The 19,859-nt window shown below is 52.4% G+C and overlaps 1 protein-coding gene across 2 annotated transcripts in view; it reads right to left on the bottom strand.

Annotated features, from left to right (window-relative positions):
• The window catches only part of LOC110490363 (USP6 N-terminal-like protein), a 97,113-nt gene that overhangs the window by 37,851 nt on the left and 39,403 nt on the right, over positions 1–19,859 (bottom strand). Inside the window, exon 1 of one of the 2 annotated variants that reach the window (XM_090200519.1) lies at positions 13,058–14,849. The exons of the other annotated variant lie outside the window; for it this stretch is intronic. Within the exon in view, the coding sequence (XP_090056645.1) occupies positions 13,058–13,133 (76 nt within the window). The 5' untranslated portion in view covers positions 13,134–14,849. Of the gene's footprint in view, positions 1–13,057; positions 14,850–19,859 lie in introns of those variants that run through there. 2 annotated transcript variants of the gene reach the window in all.

Below are 19,859 nucleotides of genomic sequence, written 5' to 3'. Positions count from 1 at the left end.
CAGAGACAGTAAGATGCCAACGTTGCTGACCAGAGCAGAGTGGCTGAGAGGGAAGAAGAGAAGGAGTGTGAGGAGAAACGTCCTTCATCCAGAATTCATTACAGAGACAGTAAGATGCCAACGTTGCTGACCAGAGCAGAGTGGCTGAGAGGGAAGAAGAGAAGGAGTGTGAGGAGAAACGTCCTTCATCCAGAATTCATTACAGAGACAGTAAGATGCCAACGTTGCTGACCAGAGCAGAGTGGCTGAGAGGGAAGAAGAGAAGGAGTGTGAGGAGAAACGTCCTTCATCCAGAATTCATTACAGAGACAGTAAGATGCCAACGTTGCTGACCAGAGCAGAGTGGCTGAGAGGGAAGAAGAGAAGGAGTGTGAGGAGAAACGTCCTTCATCCAGAATTCATTACAGAGACAGTAAGATGCCAACGTTGCTGACCAGAGCAGAGTGGCTGAGAGGGAAGAAGAGAAGGAGTGTGAGGAGAAACGTCCTTCATCCAGAATTCATTACAGAGACAGTAAGATGCCAACGTTGCTGACCAGAGCAGAGTGGCTGAGAGGGAAGAAGAGAAGGAGTGTGAGGAGAAACGTCCTTCATCCAGAATTCATTACAGAGACAGTAAGATGCCAACGTTGCTGACCAGAGCAGAGTGGCTGAGAGGGAAGAAGAGAAGGAGTGTGAGGAGAAACGTCCTTCATCCAGAATTCATTACAGAGACAGTAAGATGCCAACGTTGCTGACCAGAGCAGAGTGGCTGAGAGGGAAGAAGAGAAGGAGTGTGAGGAGAAACGTCCTTCATCCAGAATTCATTACAGAGACAGTAAGATGCCAACGTTGCTGACCAGAGCAGAGTGGCTGAGAGGGAAGAAGAGAAGGAGTGTGAGGAGAAACGTCCTTCATCCAGAATTCATTACAGAGACAGTAAGATGCCAACGTTGCTGACCAGAGCAGAGTGGCTGAGAGGGAAGAAGAGAAGGAGTGTGAGGAGAAACGTCCTTCATCCAGAATTCATTACAGAGACAGTAAGATGCCAACGTTGCTGACCAGAGCAGAGTGGCTGAGAGGGAAGAAGAGAAGGAGTGTGAGGAGAAACGTCCTTCATCCAGAATTCATTACAGAGACAGTAAGATGCCAACGTTGCTGACCAGAGCAGAGTGGCTGAGAGGGAAGAAGAGAAGGAGTGTGAGGAGAAACGTCCTTCATCCAGAATTCATTACAGAGACAGTAAGATGCCAACGTTGCTGACCAGAGCAGAGTGGCTGAGAGGGAAGAAGAGAAGGAGTGTGAGGAGAAACGTCCTTCATCCAGAATTCATTACAGAGACAGTAAGATGCCAACGTTGCTGACCAGAGCAGAGTGGCTGAGAGGGAAGAAGAGAAGGAGTGTGAGGAGAAACGTCCTTCATCCAGAATTCATTACAGAGACAGTAAGATGCCAACGTTGCTGACCAGAGCAGAGTGGCTGAGAGGGAAGAAGAGAAGGAGTGTGAGGAGAAACGTCCTTCATCCAGAATTCATTACAGAGACAGTAAGATGCCAACGTTGCTGACCAGAGCAGAGTGGCTGAGAGGGAAGAAGAGAAGGAGTGTGAGGAGAAACGTCCTTCATCCAGAATTCATTACAGAGACAGTAAGATGCCAACGTTGCTGACCAGAGCAGAGTGGCTGAGAGGGAAGAAGAGAAGGAGTGTGAGGAGAAACGTCCTTCATCCAGAATTCATTACAGAGACAGTAAGATGCCAACGTTGCTGACCAGAGCAGAGTGGCTGAGAGGGAAGAAGAGAAGGAGTGTGAGGAGAAACGTCCTTCATCCAGAATTCATTACAGAGACAGTAAGATGCCAACGTTGCTGACCAGAGCAGAGTGGCTGAGAGGGAAGAAGAGAAGGAGTGTGAGGAGAAACGTCCTTCATCCAGAATTCATTACAGAGACAGTAAGATGCCAACGTTGCTGACCAGAGCAGAGTGGCTGAGAGGGAAGAAGAGAAGGAGTGTGAGGAGAAACGTCCTTCATCCAGAATTCATTACAGAGACAGTAAGATGCCAACGTTGCTGACCAGAGCAGAGTGGCTGAGAGGGAAGAAGAGAAGGAGTGTGAGGAGAAACGTCCTTCATCCAGAATTCATTACAGAGACAGTAAGATGCCAACGTTGCTGACCAGAGCAGAGTGGCTGAGAGGGAAGAAGAGAAGGAGTGTGAGGAGAAACGTCCTTCATCCAGAATTCATTACAGAGACAGTAAGATGCCAACGTTGCTGACCAGAGCAGAGTGGCTGAGAGGGAAGAAGAGAAGGAGTGTGAGGAGAAACGTCCTTCATCCAGAATTCATTACAGAGACAGTAAGATGCCAACGTTGCTGACCAGAGCAGAGTGGCTGAGAGGGAAGAAGAGAAGGAGTGTGAGGAGAAACGTCCTTCATCCAGAATTCATTACAGAGACAGTAAGATGCCAACGTTGCTGACCAGAGCAGAGTGGCTGAGAGGGAAGAAGAGAAGGAGTGTGAGGAGAAACGTCCTTCATCCAGAATTCATTACAGAGACAGTAAGATGCCAACGTTGCTGACCAGAGCAGAGTGGCTGAGAGGGAAGAAGAGAAGGAGTGTGAGGAGAAACGTCCTTCATCCAGAATTCATTACAGAGACAGTAAGATGCCAACGTTGCTGACCAGAGCAGAGTGGCTGAGAGGGAAGAAGAGAAGGAGTGTGAGGAGAAACGTCCTTCATCCAGAATTCATTACAGAGACAGTAAGATGCCAACGTTGCTGACCAGAGCAGAGTGGCTGAGAGGGAAGAAGAGAAGGAGTGTGAGGAGAAACGTCCTTCATCCAGAATTCATTACAGAGACAGTAAGATGCCAACGTTGCTGACCAGAGCAGAGTGGCTGAGAGGGAAGAAGAGAAGGAGTGTGAGGAGAAACGTCCTTCATCCAGAATTCATTACAGAGACAGTAAGATGCCAACGTTGCTGACCAGAGCAGAGTGGCTGAGAGGGAAGAAGAGAAGGAGTGTGAGGAGAAACGTCCTTCATCCAGAATTCATTACAGAGACAGTAAGATGCCAACGTTGCTGACCAGAGCAGAGTGGCTGAGAGGGAAGAAGACTGCAGCTGGGCACTGGAGCAGCAGGCTGCTTTAGACTGGTTATAAATCCCTATGGACCCACCTCAGTTCCAGCACAGCAGTATGGGAAAGGAAAGGGGGGAAATCTAGTCCGTTGTAATACTGCTCCTAGCTCCTCCCGTCACCTGCCTGGCCAGCAGAATGCTGAACTGTAATACTGCTCCTAGCTCCTCCCGTACTTTACATGTACATTCTGCATCCAGAGAGATAACGACCCTGCTGATACTTTACATGTACATTCGGCATCCAGAGAGATAACGACCAGTGGTACTATACATGTACATTCTGCATCCAGAGAGATAACGACCAGTGGTACTATACATGTACATTCTGCATCCAGAGAGATAACGACCAGTGGTACTATACATGTACATTCTGCATCCAGAGAGATAACGACCAGTGGTACTATACATGTACATTCTGCATCCAGAGAGATAACGACCAGTGGTACTATACATGTACATTCTGCATCCAGAGAGATAACGACCAGTGGTACTATACATGTACATTCTGCATCCAGAGAGATAACGACCAGTGGTACTATACATGTACATTCTGCATCCAGAGAGATAACGACCCTGCAGATACTTTACATGTACATTCTGCATCCAGAGAGATAACGACCAGTGGTACTATACATGTACATTCTGCATCCAGAGAGATAACGACCAGTGGTACTATACATGTACATTCTGCATCCAGAGAGATAACGACCAGTGGTACTATACATGTACATTCTGCATCCAGAGAGATAACGACCAGTGGTACTATACATGTACATTCTGCATCCAGAGAGATAACGACCAGTGGTACTATACATGTACATTCTGCATCCAGAGAGATAACGACCAGTGGTACTATACATGTACATTCTGCATCCAGAGAGATAACGACCCTGCAGATACTTTACATGTACATTCTGCATCCAGAGAGATAACGACCAGTGGTACTATACATGTACATTCTGCATCCAGAGAGATAACGACCAGTGGTACTATACATGTACATTCTGCATCCAGAGAGATAACGACCAGTGGTACTATACATGTACATTCTGCATCCAGAGAGATAACGACCCTGCTGATACTTTACATGTACATTCTGCATCCAGAGAGATAACGACCCTGCTGATACTTTACATGACCATTCTGCATCCAGAGAGATAACGACCCTGCTGATACTTTACATGTACATTCGGCATCCAGAGAGATAACGACCCTGCTGATACTTTACATGTACATTCTGCATCCAGAGAGATAACGACCCTGCTGATACTTTACATGACCATTCTGCATCCAGAGAGATAACGACCAGTGGTACTATACATGTACATTCTGCATCCAGAGAGATAACGACCAGTGGTACTATACATGTACATTCTGCATCCAGAGAGATAACGACCCTGCTGATACTTTACATGACCATTCTGCATCCAGAGAGATAACGACCAGTGGTACTATACATGTACATTCTGCATCCAGAGAGATAACGACCAGTGGTACTCAAACCATACTTGTAAAAGACCTTAATAGAAAATGACTCAAGTAAAAGTCAACCAGTAAAATACTACTTGAGTAAAAGTCTAAAAGTATTTGGTTTTAAATATACTTAAGTATCAAAAGTATTAATCATGTCAAATTCCTTATATTATGCAAACCAGACAGCAAGTGTTTTTGTACATGTTTTATTTTCATTTACAGATAGCCAGGGGTACACTACAACACTCAGGCATAATTTACAAATGAAGCATGTGTGTTTAGTGAGTCTGCCAGATCAGAGGCAGTAGAGATGACCAGGGATGTTCTCTTGATAAGTGTGGGAATTGGACCATTTTCCTGTCAAAATGTACTTTTGGATGTCAAGGAAAATGTATAGAGTAAAAAATTACATTATTTCTTTATATAGTGTAAAAAGTAAGCTGTCAAAAAAATATAAATAGTAAAGATAACCCCCAAAAACTATTTAAGTACTACTTTAAAGTATTTTTACTTAAGTACTTTACAACACTGATAAAGACCCTGCTGATACGTCAAAGGGCTCACCACGCTCCCTCTCTCACCACGCTTCCTCTCTCACCACGCTCCCCCTCTCACCACGCTCCCCCTCTCACCACGCTCCCCCTCTCACCACGCTCCCCCTCTCACCACGCTCCCCCTCTCACCACGCTCCCCCTCTCTCTCTCTCTCTCTCTCTCTCTCTCTCACCACGCTCCCCCTCTCCCTCTCTCACCACGCCCCCTCTCTCCCTCTCTCTCACCATGCTCCCTCTCCACGCTCCCTCTCGCTCTCTCACACCACGCTCCCTCTCGCTCTCTCACACCACGCTCCCTCTCGCTCTCTCTCACACCACGCTCCCTGCCTCTCTCTCACCACGCTCCCTGCCTCTCTCTCACCACGCTCCCTGCCTCTCTCTCACCACGCTCCCTGCCTCTCTCTCACCACGCTCCCTGCCTCTCTCTCACCACGCTCCCTGCCTCTCTCTCACCACGCTCCCTGCCTCTCTCTCACCACGCTCCCTGCCTCCCTCTCACCACGCTCCCTGCCTCCCTCTCACCACGCTCCCTGCCTCCCTCTCACCACGCTCCCTGCCTCCCTCTCACCACGCTCCCTGCCTCCCTCTCACCACGCTCCCTGCCTCCCTCTCACCACGCTCCCTGCCTCTCTCTCACCACGCTCCCTCTCACCACGATCCCTCCCTCCCTCTCACCACGCTCCCTGCCTCTCTCTCTCTCACCACGCTCCCTCTCTCTCTCTCTCACCACGCTCCCTCTCTCTCTCTCTCTCTCTCACCACGCTCCCTCCCTCCCTCTCTCTCTCACCACGCTCCTCCCTCCCTCTCACCACGCTCCCTCCCTCACACTCACCACGCTCCCTCCCTCACACTCACCACGCTCCCTCCCTCCCTCTCACCACGCTCCCTCCCTCCCTCTCACCACGCTCCCTCCCTCCCTCTCACCACGCTCCCTCCCTCCCTCTCACCACGCTCCCTCCCTCCCTCTCACCACGCTCCCTCCCTCCCTCTCACCACGCTCCCTCCCTCCCTCTCACCACGCTCCCCTCCCTCTCTCTACGCTCCCTCCCTCCCTCTCACCACGCTCCCTCCCTCCCTCTCACCACGCTCCTCCTCCCTCTCACCACGCTCCCTCCCTCCCTCTCACCACGCTCCCTCCCTCCCTCTCACCACGCTCCCTCCCTCCCTCTCACCACGCTCCCTCCTCCCTCTCACCACGCTCCCTCCCTCCCTCTCACCACGCTCCCTCCCTCCCTCTCACCACGCTCCCTCCCTCCCTCTCACCACGCTCCCTCCCTCCCCTCTCACCACGCTCCCTCCCTCCCTCTCACCACGCTCCCTCCCTCCCTCTCAACACGCTCCCTCCCTCCCTCTCACCACGCTCCCTCCCTCCCTCTCACCACGCTCCCTCCCTCCCTCTCACCACGCTCCCTCCCTCCCTCTCACCACGCTCCCTCCCTCCCTCTCACCACGCTCCCTGCCTCCCTCTCTCTCACCACGCTCCCTCCCTCCCTCTCACCACGCTCCCTCCCTCCCTCTCACCACGCTCCCTCCCTCCCTCTCACCACGCTCCCTCCCTCCTCTCACCACGCTCCCTCCCTCCCTCTCACCACGCTCCCTCCCACCACGCTCCTCCCTCCCTCCCTCTCACCACGCTCCCTCCCTCCCTCCCTCTCACCACGCTCCCTCCCTCCCTCTCACCACGCTCCCTGCCTCTCTCTCTCTCACCACGCTCCCTCCTCTCTCTCACCACGCTCCCTCCCTCCCTCTCACCACGCTCCCTCCATCCCTCTCACCACACTCCCCTCCCTCCCTCTACTCCACCACACTCCCCTCCCTCCCTCTCACCACGCTCCCTGCCTCTCTCTCACCACGCTCCCTGCCTTCTCTCACCACGCTCCCTGCCTCTCTCTCACCACGCTCCCTGCCTCTCTCTCACCACGCTCCCTGCCTCTCTCTCACCACGCTCCCTGCCTCTCTCTCTCACCACGCTCCCTGCCTCCCTCTCACCACGCTCCCTCCCTCCTCTCTCACCACGCTCCCTCCCTTTCCCTCTCACCACGCTCCCTCCCTCTCTCCCTCTCACCACGCTCCCTCCCTCTCACCCTCTCACCACGCTCCCTCCCTCTACCCTCTCACCACGCTCCCTCCCTCTCACCACGCTCCCTCCCTCTCACCACGCTCCCTCCCTCTCACCCTCTCACCACGCTCCCTCCCTCTCTCTCTCACCACGCTCCCTCCCTCCCTCCCTCTCCACCACGCTCCCTCCCTCCCTCTACCACGCTCCCTCCCTCTCCCTCTCACCACGCTCCCTGCCTCCCTCTCTCTCTCACCACGCTCCCTCCCTCCCTCTCTCCACCACGCTCCCTCCCTCCCTCTCCACCACGCTCCCTCCCTCCCTCTCACCACGCTCCCTCCCTCCCTCTCACCACGCTCCCTCCCTCTCACCACGCTCCCTCCCTCCCTCTCACCACGCTCCCTCCCTCCCTTCCCTCTCACCACGCTCCCTCCCTCCCTCTCTCACCACGCTCCCTCCCTCCCCACCACGCTCCCTCCCTCCCTCCCTCTCACCACGCTCCCTCCATCCCTCTCACCACGTTCCCTGCCTCTCTCGACCACGCTCCCTCCCTCTCTCTCACCACGCTCCCTCCCTCCCTCTCACCACGCTCCCTCCATCCCTCTCTCCACCACACTCCCCTCCCTCCCTCTCACCACGCTCCCTGCCTCTCTCTCACCACGCTCCCTGCCTCTCTCTCACCACGCTCCCTGCCTCTCTCTCACCACGCTCCCTGCCTCTCTCTCTCTCACCACGCTCCCTGCCTCCCTCTCACCACGCTCCCCCTCTCCCTCTCTCTCTCACCACGCTCCCCCTCTCCCTCTCACCACGCCCCCTCTCTCCCTCTCTCTCACCACGCTCCCTCTCTCTCACCACGCCCCCTCTCTCCCTCTCCACGCTCCCTCTCCCCCTCTCCACGCTCCCTCTCCCCCTCGCCACGCTCCCCCTCTCCCTCACCACGCCCCCTCTCTCCCTCTCTCTCACCACGCTCCCTCTTCCTCCTCCTACCACGCTCCCCCTCTCCCTCACCACGCTCCCCCTCTCCCTCTCTCTCTCACCACGCCCCCGCTCTCCTCTCTCTCACCACGCTCCCTCTCTCACCACGCCCCCTCGCCACGCTCCCCCTCTCTACCACGCCCCCTCTCTCCCTCTCTCTCACCACGCTCCCTCTCTCCCACCACGCTCCCTCTCTCCCTCTCTCACCACGCTCCCTCTCTCCCTCTCTCTCACCACGCTCCCTCTCACCACGCCCTCCTCCCTCTCCACGCTCCCTCGCTACGCTCCCCCTCTCCCTCTCTCACCACGCCCCCTTCCTCCTCCCTCTCTCTCACCACGCTCCCCCTCTCCCTCTCTCACCACGCCCCCTCTCTCCCTCTCTCTCTCTCACCACGCTCCCTCTCTCCCTCTCTCACAATGCTCCCCCTCACCACGCTCCCTCACCACGCTCCCTCTCACCACGCTCCCTCTCACCACGCTCCCTCTCACCACGCTCCCTCTCTCACCACGCTCCCTCTCTCTCTCTACGTCACGCTCCCTCTCTCTCTCTCTCTCACACCACGCTCCCTCTCGCACCACGCTCCCTCTCGCTCTCTCTCGCACCACGCTCCCTCTCGCTCTCTCTCGCACCACGCTCCCTCTCGCTCTCTCTCGCACCACGCTCCCTCTCGCACCACGCTCCCTCTCGCACCACGCTCCCTCTCGCACCACGCTCCCTCTCGCTCTCTCGCACCACGCTCCCTCTCTCGCTCTCTCGCACCCACGCTCCCTGCCTCCCTCTCACCACGCTCCCTGCCTCCCTCTCACCACGCTCCATGCCTCACTCTCACCACGCTCCCTGCCTCACTCCTCACCACGCTCCCTGCCTCCCTCTCACCACGCTCCCTCCCTCCCTCTCACCACGCTCCCTCCCTCCCTCTCACCACGCTCCCTCCATCCCTCTCACCACGCTCCCTCCATCCCTCTCACCACGCTCCCTCCATCTCACCACACTCCCTCCCTCCCTCCCTCCCTCCCTCTCACCACACTCCCTCCCTCTCACCCACACTCCCTCCCTCCCTCTCACCACACTCCCTCCCTCCCTCTCACCACACTCCCTCCCTCCCTCTCACCACACTCCCTCCCTCTCACCACACTCCCTCCCTCTCTCTCCACCACACTCCCTCCCTCTCTCTCACCACACTCCCTCCCTCTACTACATCCTCCCTCTCTCTCTCACCACACTCCCTCCCTCTCTCTCACCACACTCCCTCCCTCTCTCACCACACTCCCTCCCTCTCTCTCACCACACTCCCTCCCTCCCTCTACCACACTCCCTCCCTCCCTCCCTCCCTCTCACCACACTCCCTCCCTCCCTCCCTCCCTCCCTCTCACCACACTCCCTCCCTCTCACCACACTCCCTCTCTCTCACCACACTCCCTCTCTCTCACCACACTCCCTCTCTCTACCACACTCCCTCTCTCTCTCACCACACTCCCTCTCTCTCACCACACTCCCTCCCTCTCACCACACTCCCTCCCTCTCACCACACTCCCTCCCTCTCACCACACTCCCTCCCTCTCACCACACTCCCTCTCTCTCACCACACTCCCTCTCTCTCACCACACTCCCTCTCTCTCACCACACTCCCTTCTCTCACCACACTCCCTCTCTCTCACCACACTCCCTCTCTCACCACACTCCCTCTCTCTCACCACTCCCTCCCTCTCACCACACTCCCTCCCTCTCACCACACTCCCTCCCTCTCACCACACTCCCTCCCTCACCACACTCCCTCCCTCTCACCACACTCCCTCCCTCACACCACACTCCCTCCCTCTCACCCACACTCCCTCCCTCTCACCACACTCCCTCTCTCTCACCACACTCCCCCTCTCTCTCCACACTCCCCCTCTCTCTCACCACACTCCCTCTCTCCCTCACCATACTCCCTCTCTCCACACTCCCTCTCTCCACACTCCCTGACCACACTCCCTCTCTCCCTCTCACCACACTCCCTCCTCTCTCCCTCTCACCACTCCCTCTCACCACACTCCCCTCCTCCCTCTCTCCCTCTCACCATCTCTCCCTCCCCTCTCTCTCACCACACTCCCTCCCTCTCTCTCACCACACTCCCTCTCTCTCTCACCACACTCCCTCTCTCTCACCACACTCCCTCTCTCTCATCAACCCCACACCTCAGCAGATAACCCACTGACAGACAGCACCTTTACCACAGAACACTACCTAACAACCAAGGCTACTGCTACTGTCTGGGGGGATGAGATAACCCACTGCAGACAACACCTGACTGTCTCAGCAGCTCTGTGGTGTGTGTGTGTGTGTTAGTCAGACTAAAGCGAAGTGTGTACATATTAGTGTGTGCACCTGTGTATGTTTGTGTGTGTTGATAATTTCTCCGCAGGGTCGATGGCCAGAGATTAAAATGGCAGTGAGATGGAAGGAGGAGGGCCCTAAACTCAATGTGCCCTTTGTAGTGGGCATCACAGATCGATGAGAAGCTCAACTCTCCACAACACCAGCTCTGTTCTACTGCTCCTGCCTGCAGCACAGTGACAACATGCTGCTACACAGGGAATGGGACATGTTAGAGTTATTATCCAGGTCAATATGTTGAGACACACACAAACCAGTTCCTTTCAGGATTCACTTTTTTTGTGCGCAAAAATCAAGAATTCACGGCATATTATTATGGTCTTGCAAATTTGACCAATGGCTGCACTATTTCCGCATAAAACAGCCAAATCCTCGCAATATTATCGCATAACACTGACCCATCACCACAGCACAAAAAGAGGGCTCACAATTTCAACCAATTAGCACATAAATATGGTTAAATCAAGACACACATTAACTGTATCCCCCGTCAGCGCAATTTCGCTACAAAATCACAGCATTGCCAACCAAAATGTCCAAATTGCACTGCAAATATCACACAAAAAAATCCCTGTGAAATCCTGAGTGGTGCAGCGGTCTAAGGCACTGCATCTCATTGCTAGAGAACCTGGTTCGATAACATGGCTGTATCACAACTGGCCGTGATTGGGAGTCCCATAGGGTGGCACAGCGTTGTCCGGGTTAGGGTTTGGTCGGGGTAAGGCCGTCATTGTAAATAAGAATTTGTTCTTAATTTGCTTGCCTTGCCTAAATGGTTAAATCAAAAATCCTGGAGGGACTGACACACATTCATTCATACATGTTACAAACATACACACATGGGTACGCGCACACAGAATTCACCATTAACAAGCAGTGAGGTGAGAAGTGTAGATACACAGGGCTAAGAGAATAGAGCTTAGATACACAGGGCTAAGAGAATAGAGCTTCGATACGCAGGGCTAAGAGAATAGAGCTTAGATACACAGGGCTAAGAGAATAGAGCTTCGATACGCAGGGCTAAGAGAATAGAGCTTCGATACACAGGGCTAAGAGAATAGAGCTTAGATACACAGGACTAAGAGAATAGAGCTTAGATACACAGGACTAAGAGAATAGAGCTTCGATACGCAGGGCTAAGAGAATAGAGCTTCGATACGCAGGGCTAAGAGAATAGAGCTTCGATACACAGGGCTAAGAGAATAGAGCTTAGATACACATGACTAAGAGAATAGAGCTTAGATACACAGGACTAAGAGAATAGAGCTTCGATACACAGGGCTAAGAGAATAGAGCTTAGATACACAGGACTAAGAGAATAGAGCTTAGATACACAGGACTAAGAGAATAGAGCTTCGATACACAGGGCTAAGAGAATAGAGCTTCGATACGCAGGGCTAAGAGAATAGAGCTTCGATACGCAGGGCTAAGAGAATAGAGCTTCGATACACAGGGCTAAGAGAATAGAGCTTAGATACACAGGACTAAGAGAATAGAGCTTCGATACACAGGACTAAGAGAATAGAGCTTCGATACACAGGGCTAAGAGAATAGAGCTTAGATACACAGGACTAAGAGAATAGAGCTTAGATACACAGGACTAAGAGAATAGAGCTTAGATACACAGGACTAAGAGAATAGAGCTTAGATACGCAGGGCTAAGAGAATAGAGCTTCGATACACAGGGCTAAGAGAATAGAGCTTCGATACGCAGGGCTAAGAGAATAGAGCTTCGATACACAGGACTAAGAGAATAGAGCTTAGATACACAGGACTAAGAGAATAGAGCTTCGATACGCAGGGCTAAGAGAATAGAGTTTCGATACGCAGGGCTAAGAGAATAGAGCTTCGATACACAGGGCTAAGAGAATAGAGCTTCGATACACAGGGCTAAGAGAATAGAGCTTCGATACGCAGGGCTAAGAGAATAGAGCTTCGATACGCAGGGCTAAGAGAATAGAGCTTCGATACGCAGGGCTAAGAGAATAGAGCTTCGATACACAGGGCTAAGAGAATAGAGCTTAGATACACAGGACTAAGAGAATAGAGCTTAGATACACAGGACTAAGAGAATCGAGCTTAGATACACAAGACTAAGAGAATAGAGCTTAGATACACAGGACTAAGAGAATAGAGCTTAGATACACAGGACTAAGAGAATAGAGCTTAGATACACGGGACTAAGAGAATAGAGCTTAGATACACAGGACTAAGAGAATAGAGCTTAGATACACAGGACTAAGAGAATAGAGGCAGCCTTTGTTAAGGAGATGCTTGAGGCCTAGATGTCTTTAAAATAACCCACATCACAACCAACTCTCTCAAACACAGACACACAAGGGATCTGTCAGAAGTTAATGGCATTCATTTTGAGGGACACAGTACAGCTAATGTACAACACAGTCAGATACACACAGAGACAGACACACTCAGACAGACGCACACACACAAAAGAAAGAAAGGCATTTCACTGTACTTGTCCATGAGACAATAAAACTTGAAACACACACCTCCGTATCTGGCGGCTGCTCTGCGTCGGGAGGGAGACACCAGCTCCCTGACCATGTGAAGCACCTGCATGCTCATAGTGGGGAGGGGCCAACCATGTACACCAGGCGTGGGGAGCCCACTCTCGCCCTCCCGACAACCTCATCCCTCACAGGGTCCTCTGACATCATCCCAATGTCTTAAAAGTCAAGCCCATCTTATTCCCAGGCACCAGGTTTAGGGTCCACAGAGCCCGGATCTTTCCCCAGTCCTAGTTCTTCTCTTTGGGGTGGAGTAGTGGTGGCAGCCCCTCAAGGTTCCAAGGATGATTCCAAGGTTAGCTTTAGCCTCCAGTTCCACCCAGTCATCCCTAAGCCTTTTTCCTCTCTGCTCCGATCCAGCCTCCCTCTCTCCTCAGTCACTCTCAACACCAGCAGCAAGCCCTCAACACTCCCTTACGCGATCACACATGCACGTCCCTAGCACTCACACACACTTTCTCTCCTACCCTGCTACATGTGAATATCTATGACAGTCACATTTAGGTCGACCTAGAGAGGCAGTCTGTTCTAAGACACTGAAGGCAGTCTGCATCACTGCTCTTCCTCTCCTCTCTCTCCAGGGGTCAGCGGTTGTTCCTGTCCAGGTAGATGATCGCCTCCCATCCTCCTACGGTTCTCATATGTCCAGTAATACCAGACCACCGCTCTCACAGGTCCAGTAATACCAGACCACCGCTCTCACAGGTCCAGTAATACCAGACCACCGCTCTCACAGGTCCAGTAATACCAGACCACCGCTCTCACAGGTCCAGTAATACCAGACCACCGCTCTCACTGGTCCAGTAATACCAGACCACCGCTCTCACAGGTCCAGCAATACCAGACCACCGCTCTCACAGATCCATTATTACCCAGACCACTGCTCTCACAGATCCATTAATACCCAGACCACAGCTCTCACAGGTCCAGGTAAAGCAGACCACTGCTCTCACAGATCCATTAATACCCAGACCACCGCTCTCACAGATCCATTAATACCCAGACCACCGCTATCACACACAATGTCATCTCAACCCGACGGCTGGGAGCTGGAGGTCGTTGGTTTGTTAGCTGCCGTTAGCTGCTCTTCTGAGACTCTCAGGTTCAGCGGAGAGAGAGGGTGTGTTCTTTTTCCCTAGTCGGTGCTCCCACACACAGAACACACACTTATCTTGTTCGGCAGAGGCAATAGAGTTGAACACGCACCCAGTTCTCAAGAACACAGGAAGGAGACTGTCAGATCTCTCTCTGTTGCTCTCCCTCTCTGTTCAGAGAGCTGTGCTGTAGGAGTTCACCTGGCTGGCAGAACAGAGGAAGGTGGTTTGGATCAATAGCAGCAGTATCCCTGCTCCAAAGACACGCCACTCTGCTCACATCCACAGCTAGCTAGCTCACTGGGGTAAGGCAGTCAGTCCACCCAACTCTCATTGTTCTCTCGCCCTGTTTATTACTCTCTCACTTCTCCCTCTCTCCCTGTGCACTGCTCTCTCCCCATCTCGCTGTTCCTCTCTTGTTCCCACCCTCGATCTCTCCTTCCAAATTGATTTAATGGGAGTACATCCTCATTCACGGACAGCCTCGCTCTCCCCCCTCTGCCTCAATCTCTCCTCTCCCTCTGTTTTTCTCCCCCTCTCTTTCTCCGTTGCTCCCTGCTTAGTAACGACGCCCTGCTCCACCGTCACTCTGAAGCCTGGTACATGAACAGAACGGGAAAATACAGGGGGAGTAAAAACCAGCTGTATGTGATGATCAGTAGTTGTCTCTCTCTGTGTGTGTCTGAGTCTCCCCATGTCTCCCCCTCCCCATCTCCCTCCCCCACCGTCTCCCCATCTCCCCCCGTCTCGGTGTCTCTCCCCATGTCTCCCCCTCCGTCTCCCCATCTCCCTCCCCCTCCGTCTCCCCATCTCCCTCCGTCTCTGCCTTTGGCTCCCTCTCTCCATAACACTCTCGATATCTTCCCCTCTTTCTACCTCCACTAATTTCCTGCACTCTTCTTTCTGTTTATGATGGTTAATCAGAAGATAACCATGGTGCTCTCCCAGAAGCATGTCTGCTGCGTTAAACCTGCCAATTCAGGAAAACAAACACGTAATGATGTCGCATAAGGCTTACTTCATTATTCAATGTTTTTAAATTATTTTCCCTGCATCAGACATACTTCAACTCTTTTCTTTCCTGTTATGTATTCTCCAGAAATTAATTTCTCCAGAATGAATGCTTTTCACCCTCTGCATGAGAAAACCATGGCAATATAACGTGAGGCCATTCAGTTACAGAAGATCATACATCAATGACGCATTTTATTGACCTTGCAAAGAGATGACTCATACATGCACAAAGGTGGGAACCTGCACGCAGACACACATGTACACACACCCTCAACCCAAGGACAGTGTGCAGTCTGCATTGCAAGCTGTAATGGGGCAGCCAGTGTCATTCTTTATCCTAATGACATTTCCCCACAAAGACACACACACACACACACACACACACACACACACACACACACACTTTTCTTTAACTCTGCAGGAACAACAAATAAAGCTGTGCAAGAGTGTGTGTGCAGCCCTCCTAAGGCATTGAGTTATTGGGCCCAACACTATAGAGCACTGTCGCTACGCCTCAACACTATAGAGCACTGTCGCTATGGCCAAGCACTATAGAGTACTGTCGGTATGGCCAAACACTATAGAGCACTGTCGCTATGGCCAAACACTATAGAGCACTGTCGCTATGGCCAAACGCTATAGAGCACTGTCGCTATGGCCAAACACTATAGAGCACTGTCGCTATGGCCAAACACTATAGAGCACTGTCGCTATGGCCAAACACTATAGAGTACTGTCGGTATGGCCAAACACTATAGAGCACTGTCGGTATGGCCAAACACTATAGAGCACTGTCGCTATGGCCAAACACTATAGAGAACTGTCGGTATGGCCAAACGCTATAGAGCACTGTCGCTATGGCCAAACGCTATAGAGCACTGTCGCTATGGCCAAACACTATAGAGTACTGTCGCTATGGCCAAACACTATAGAGTACTGTCGCTATGGCCAAACACTATAGAGTACTGTCGCTATGGCCAAACACTATAGAGTACTGTCGCTATGCCCCAACACTATAGAGCACTGTCGCTACGCCCCAACACTATAGAGCACTGTCGCTACGCCCCAACACTATAGAGCACTGTCGCTACGCCCCAACACTATAGAGCACTGTCGCTACGCCCCAACACTATAGAGCACTGTCGCTACGCCCCAACACTATAGAGCACTGTCGCTACGCCCCAACACTATAGAGCACTGTCGCTACGCCCCAACACTATAGAGCACTGTTGCTACGCCCCAACACTATAGAGCACTGTTGCTACGCCCCAACACTATAGAGCACTGTTGCTACGCCCCAACACTATAGAGCACTGTTGCTACGCCCCAACACTATAGAGCACTGTTGCTACGCCCCAACACTATAGAGCACTGTTGCTACGCCCCAACACTATAGAGCACTGTTGCTACGCCCCAACACTATAGAGCACTGTCGCTACGCCCCAACACTATAGAGCACTGTCGCTACGGCCCAACACTATAGAGCACTGTCGCTACGCCTCAACACTGTTGCTACGGCCCAACACTATAGAGCACTGTCGCTACGCCTCAACACTGTTGCTATGGCCCAACACTATAGTGCACTGTCGCTACGGCCCAACACTATAGTGCACTGTCACTACGGCCCAACACTATAGTGCACTGTCGCTACGGCCCAACACTATAGAGCACTGTCGCTACGGCCCAACACTATAGAGCACTGTCGCTACGGCCCAACACTATAGAGCACTGTCGCTACGGCCCAACACTATAGAGCACTGTCGCTACGCCCAAACACTATAGAGCACTGTCGCTACGCACCAACACTATAGAGCACTGTCGCTACGGCCTAACACTATAGAGCACTGTCGCTACGCCCCAACACTATAGAGCACTGTCACTACGGCCCAACACTATAGAGCACTGTCGTTACGCCCCAACACTATAGTGCACTGTCGCTACGGTCCAACACTATAGAGCACTGTCGCTACGGCCCAACACTATAGAGCACTGTCGCTACGGCCCAACACTATAGAGCACTGTCGCTACGGCCCAACACTATAGAGCACTGTCGCTACGGTCCAACACTATAGAGCACTGTCGCTACGGCCCAACACTATAGAGCACTGTCGTTATGCCCCAAAACTATAGAGCACTGTCGCTACGCCTCAACACTGTTGCTATGGCCCAACACTATAGTGCACTGTCGCTACGGCCCAACACTATAGTGCACTGTCACTACGGCCCAACACTATAGTGCACTGTCGCTACGGCCCAACACTATAGAGCACTGTCGCTACGGCCCAACACTATAGAGCACTGTCGCTACGGCCCAACACTATAGAGCACTGTCGCTACGGCCCAACACTATAGAGCACTGTCGCTACGCCCAAACACTATAGAGCACTGTCGCTACGCACCAACACTATAGAGCACTGTCGCTACGGCCTAACACTATAGAGCACTGTCGCTACGCCCCAACACTATAGAGCACTGTCACTACGGCCCAACACTATAGAGCACTGTCGTTACGCCCCAACACTATAGTGCACTGTCGCTACGGTCCAACACTATAGAGCACTGTCGCTACGGCCCAACACTATAGAGCACTGTCGCTACGGCCCAACACTATAGAGCACTGTCGCTACGGCCCAACACTATAGAGCACTGTCGCTACGGCCCAACACTATAGAGCACTGTCGCTACGGTCCAACACTATAGAGCACTGTCGCTACGGCCCAACACTATAGAGCACTGTCGTTATGCCCCAAAACTATAGAGCACTGTCGCTGCGGCCAAACACTATAGAGCACTGTCGCTACGGCCCAACACTATAGAGCACTGTCGCTACGGTCCAACACTATAGAGCACTGTCGCTACGGCCCAACACTATAATGCACTGTCGCTACGCCTCAACACTATTGCTACGCCCCAACACTATAGAGCACTATTGCTACGCCCCAATACTATAGAGCACTGTTGCTACGCCCCAACACTATAGAGCACTGTCGCTACGGCCCAACACTATAATGCACTGTCGCTACACCTCAACACTGTTGCTACGCCCCAACACTATAGAGCACTGTCGCTACGCCCCAACACTATAGTGCACTGTCGCTACGCCCAAACACTATAGAGCGCTGTCGCTACGCCCCAACACTATAGCGCGCTGTCGCTACGCCCCAACACCATAGAGCACTGTCGCTACGGCTAAACACTATAGAGCACTGTCGCTACGCCCCAACACTATAGAGCACTGTCGCTACGCCTCAACACTATAGAGCACTGTCGCTACGCCCAAACACTATAGAGCACTGTCGCTACGCCTCAACACTATAGAGCACTGTCGCTACGCCTCAACACTATAGAGCACTGTCGCTACGCCTCAACACTATAGAGCACTGTCGCTACGCCTCAACACTACAGAGCACTGTCGCTACGCCTCAACACTATAGTGCACTGTCGCTACGGCCCAACACTATAGTGCACTGTCGCTACGGCCCAACACTATAGAGCACTGTCGCTACGGCCCAACACTATTGTGCACTGTCGCTACGGCCCAACACTATAGTGCACTGTTGCTATGCCCCAACACTATGCTGCTGTTGCTATCGGTCTGTGACCCTGACATACTAGGAGTGTGGGGCCCATCACAGAGATAGAGCACCACCTCTAAGTCCCCTGGACAAACACACACACACACACCAATACAACACAGTCTAGTGGACTTCAGCATTTATTATCTAGTCTTGCTGGTCCCCATCTTCTACAGTTCCTGTGTGCTGTCATATGCTGCCTTAATATGATCAACATAAACCTTTCTGACTAAGATAACCAAGGGAAATAAAGGTGTGTGTGTGTGTGTGTGTGTGTGTGTGTGTGTGTATCTGTACTGACCAAAGGCGTGCAAAGCAAGAGAGGTAAAGAGAGGAAGGAGTATGGATTGATCTCCTGTCGATGGAGGAGACATACAAAGGCGTATATCGACAGTCTCCCCTCTCTCCGACGGCCCCTCAGCCCTGGTCATAAGAGGGCCAGTCATACACACATCAAATCAATGGCCCCTCCACGGCACTCTGTTAACACCTGCCTGACTGGAAAAGGACAGATAAGTCCTTCAAAGCTGGGGAAACATCACCTCTTCAATCTAGGAGGAAGATAGAGTTCAGCCTGTCAACAGTCCTCAATCTATGAATCAGCAAAGGCTAGAAGGAACTGTCAATGTGGGTTTTGGGGGGTTTCGATTGAGGACACTCAAGATGGAACACACTTCAGAGGTCAAGATACCAGAAAGTGTCTCCAGAGACGAGGGATGAAAGGGAGAAAATTGAGAATGAGAAATGGGGAGAAAGAGCGAGCAAGGTAGGAGAAATAAGAAACGTCAAATAGACTGATAGAGAGTAGAGGTTTGCACAGGCTCATTTTTCACTCACTGAAATCAGTCAAGAGACGTCTCCAATTTTAGCAGTCCAACATGAATACAGCTCTTTGATTGCTGTCTGTTTGCTGCTAGACAGTAGTAACTCCAATATCCCGAAACATTCCCTCTCTCTCTCCCTCCCTACATGCATCTCTCTCTCCAGCAGGTTCACTCCAGGTCGAGCTAGCTGACAAGGGGGCTAATGCACAAACAAATCAACGTGACACAACGCTGAAAACAGCCAGTCGCTGTTAGCGTGGACTGGTAGGAACACACT

This window comes from Oncorhynchus mykiss, chromosome 15, assembly GCF_057628025.1.
Source record: "Oncorhynchus mykiss isolate SJ-2025 chromosome 15, ASM5762802v1, whole genome shotgun sequence".
Taxonomy (NCBI): Eukaryota; Metazoa; Chordata; class Actinopteri; order Salmoniformes; family Salmonidae; genus Oncorhynchus; species Oncorhynchus mykiss.
Note: the sequence above shows the minus strand (reverse complement) of the source record. Positions and strands in the feature narration are given on the sequence as shown.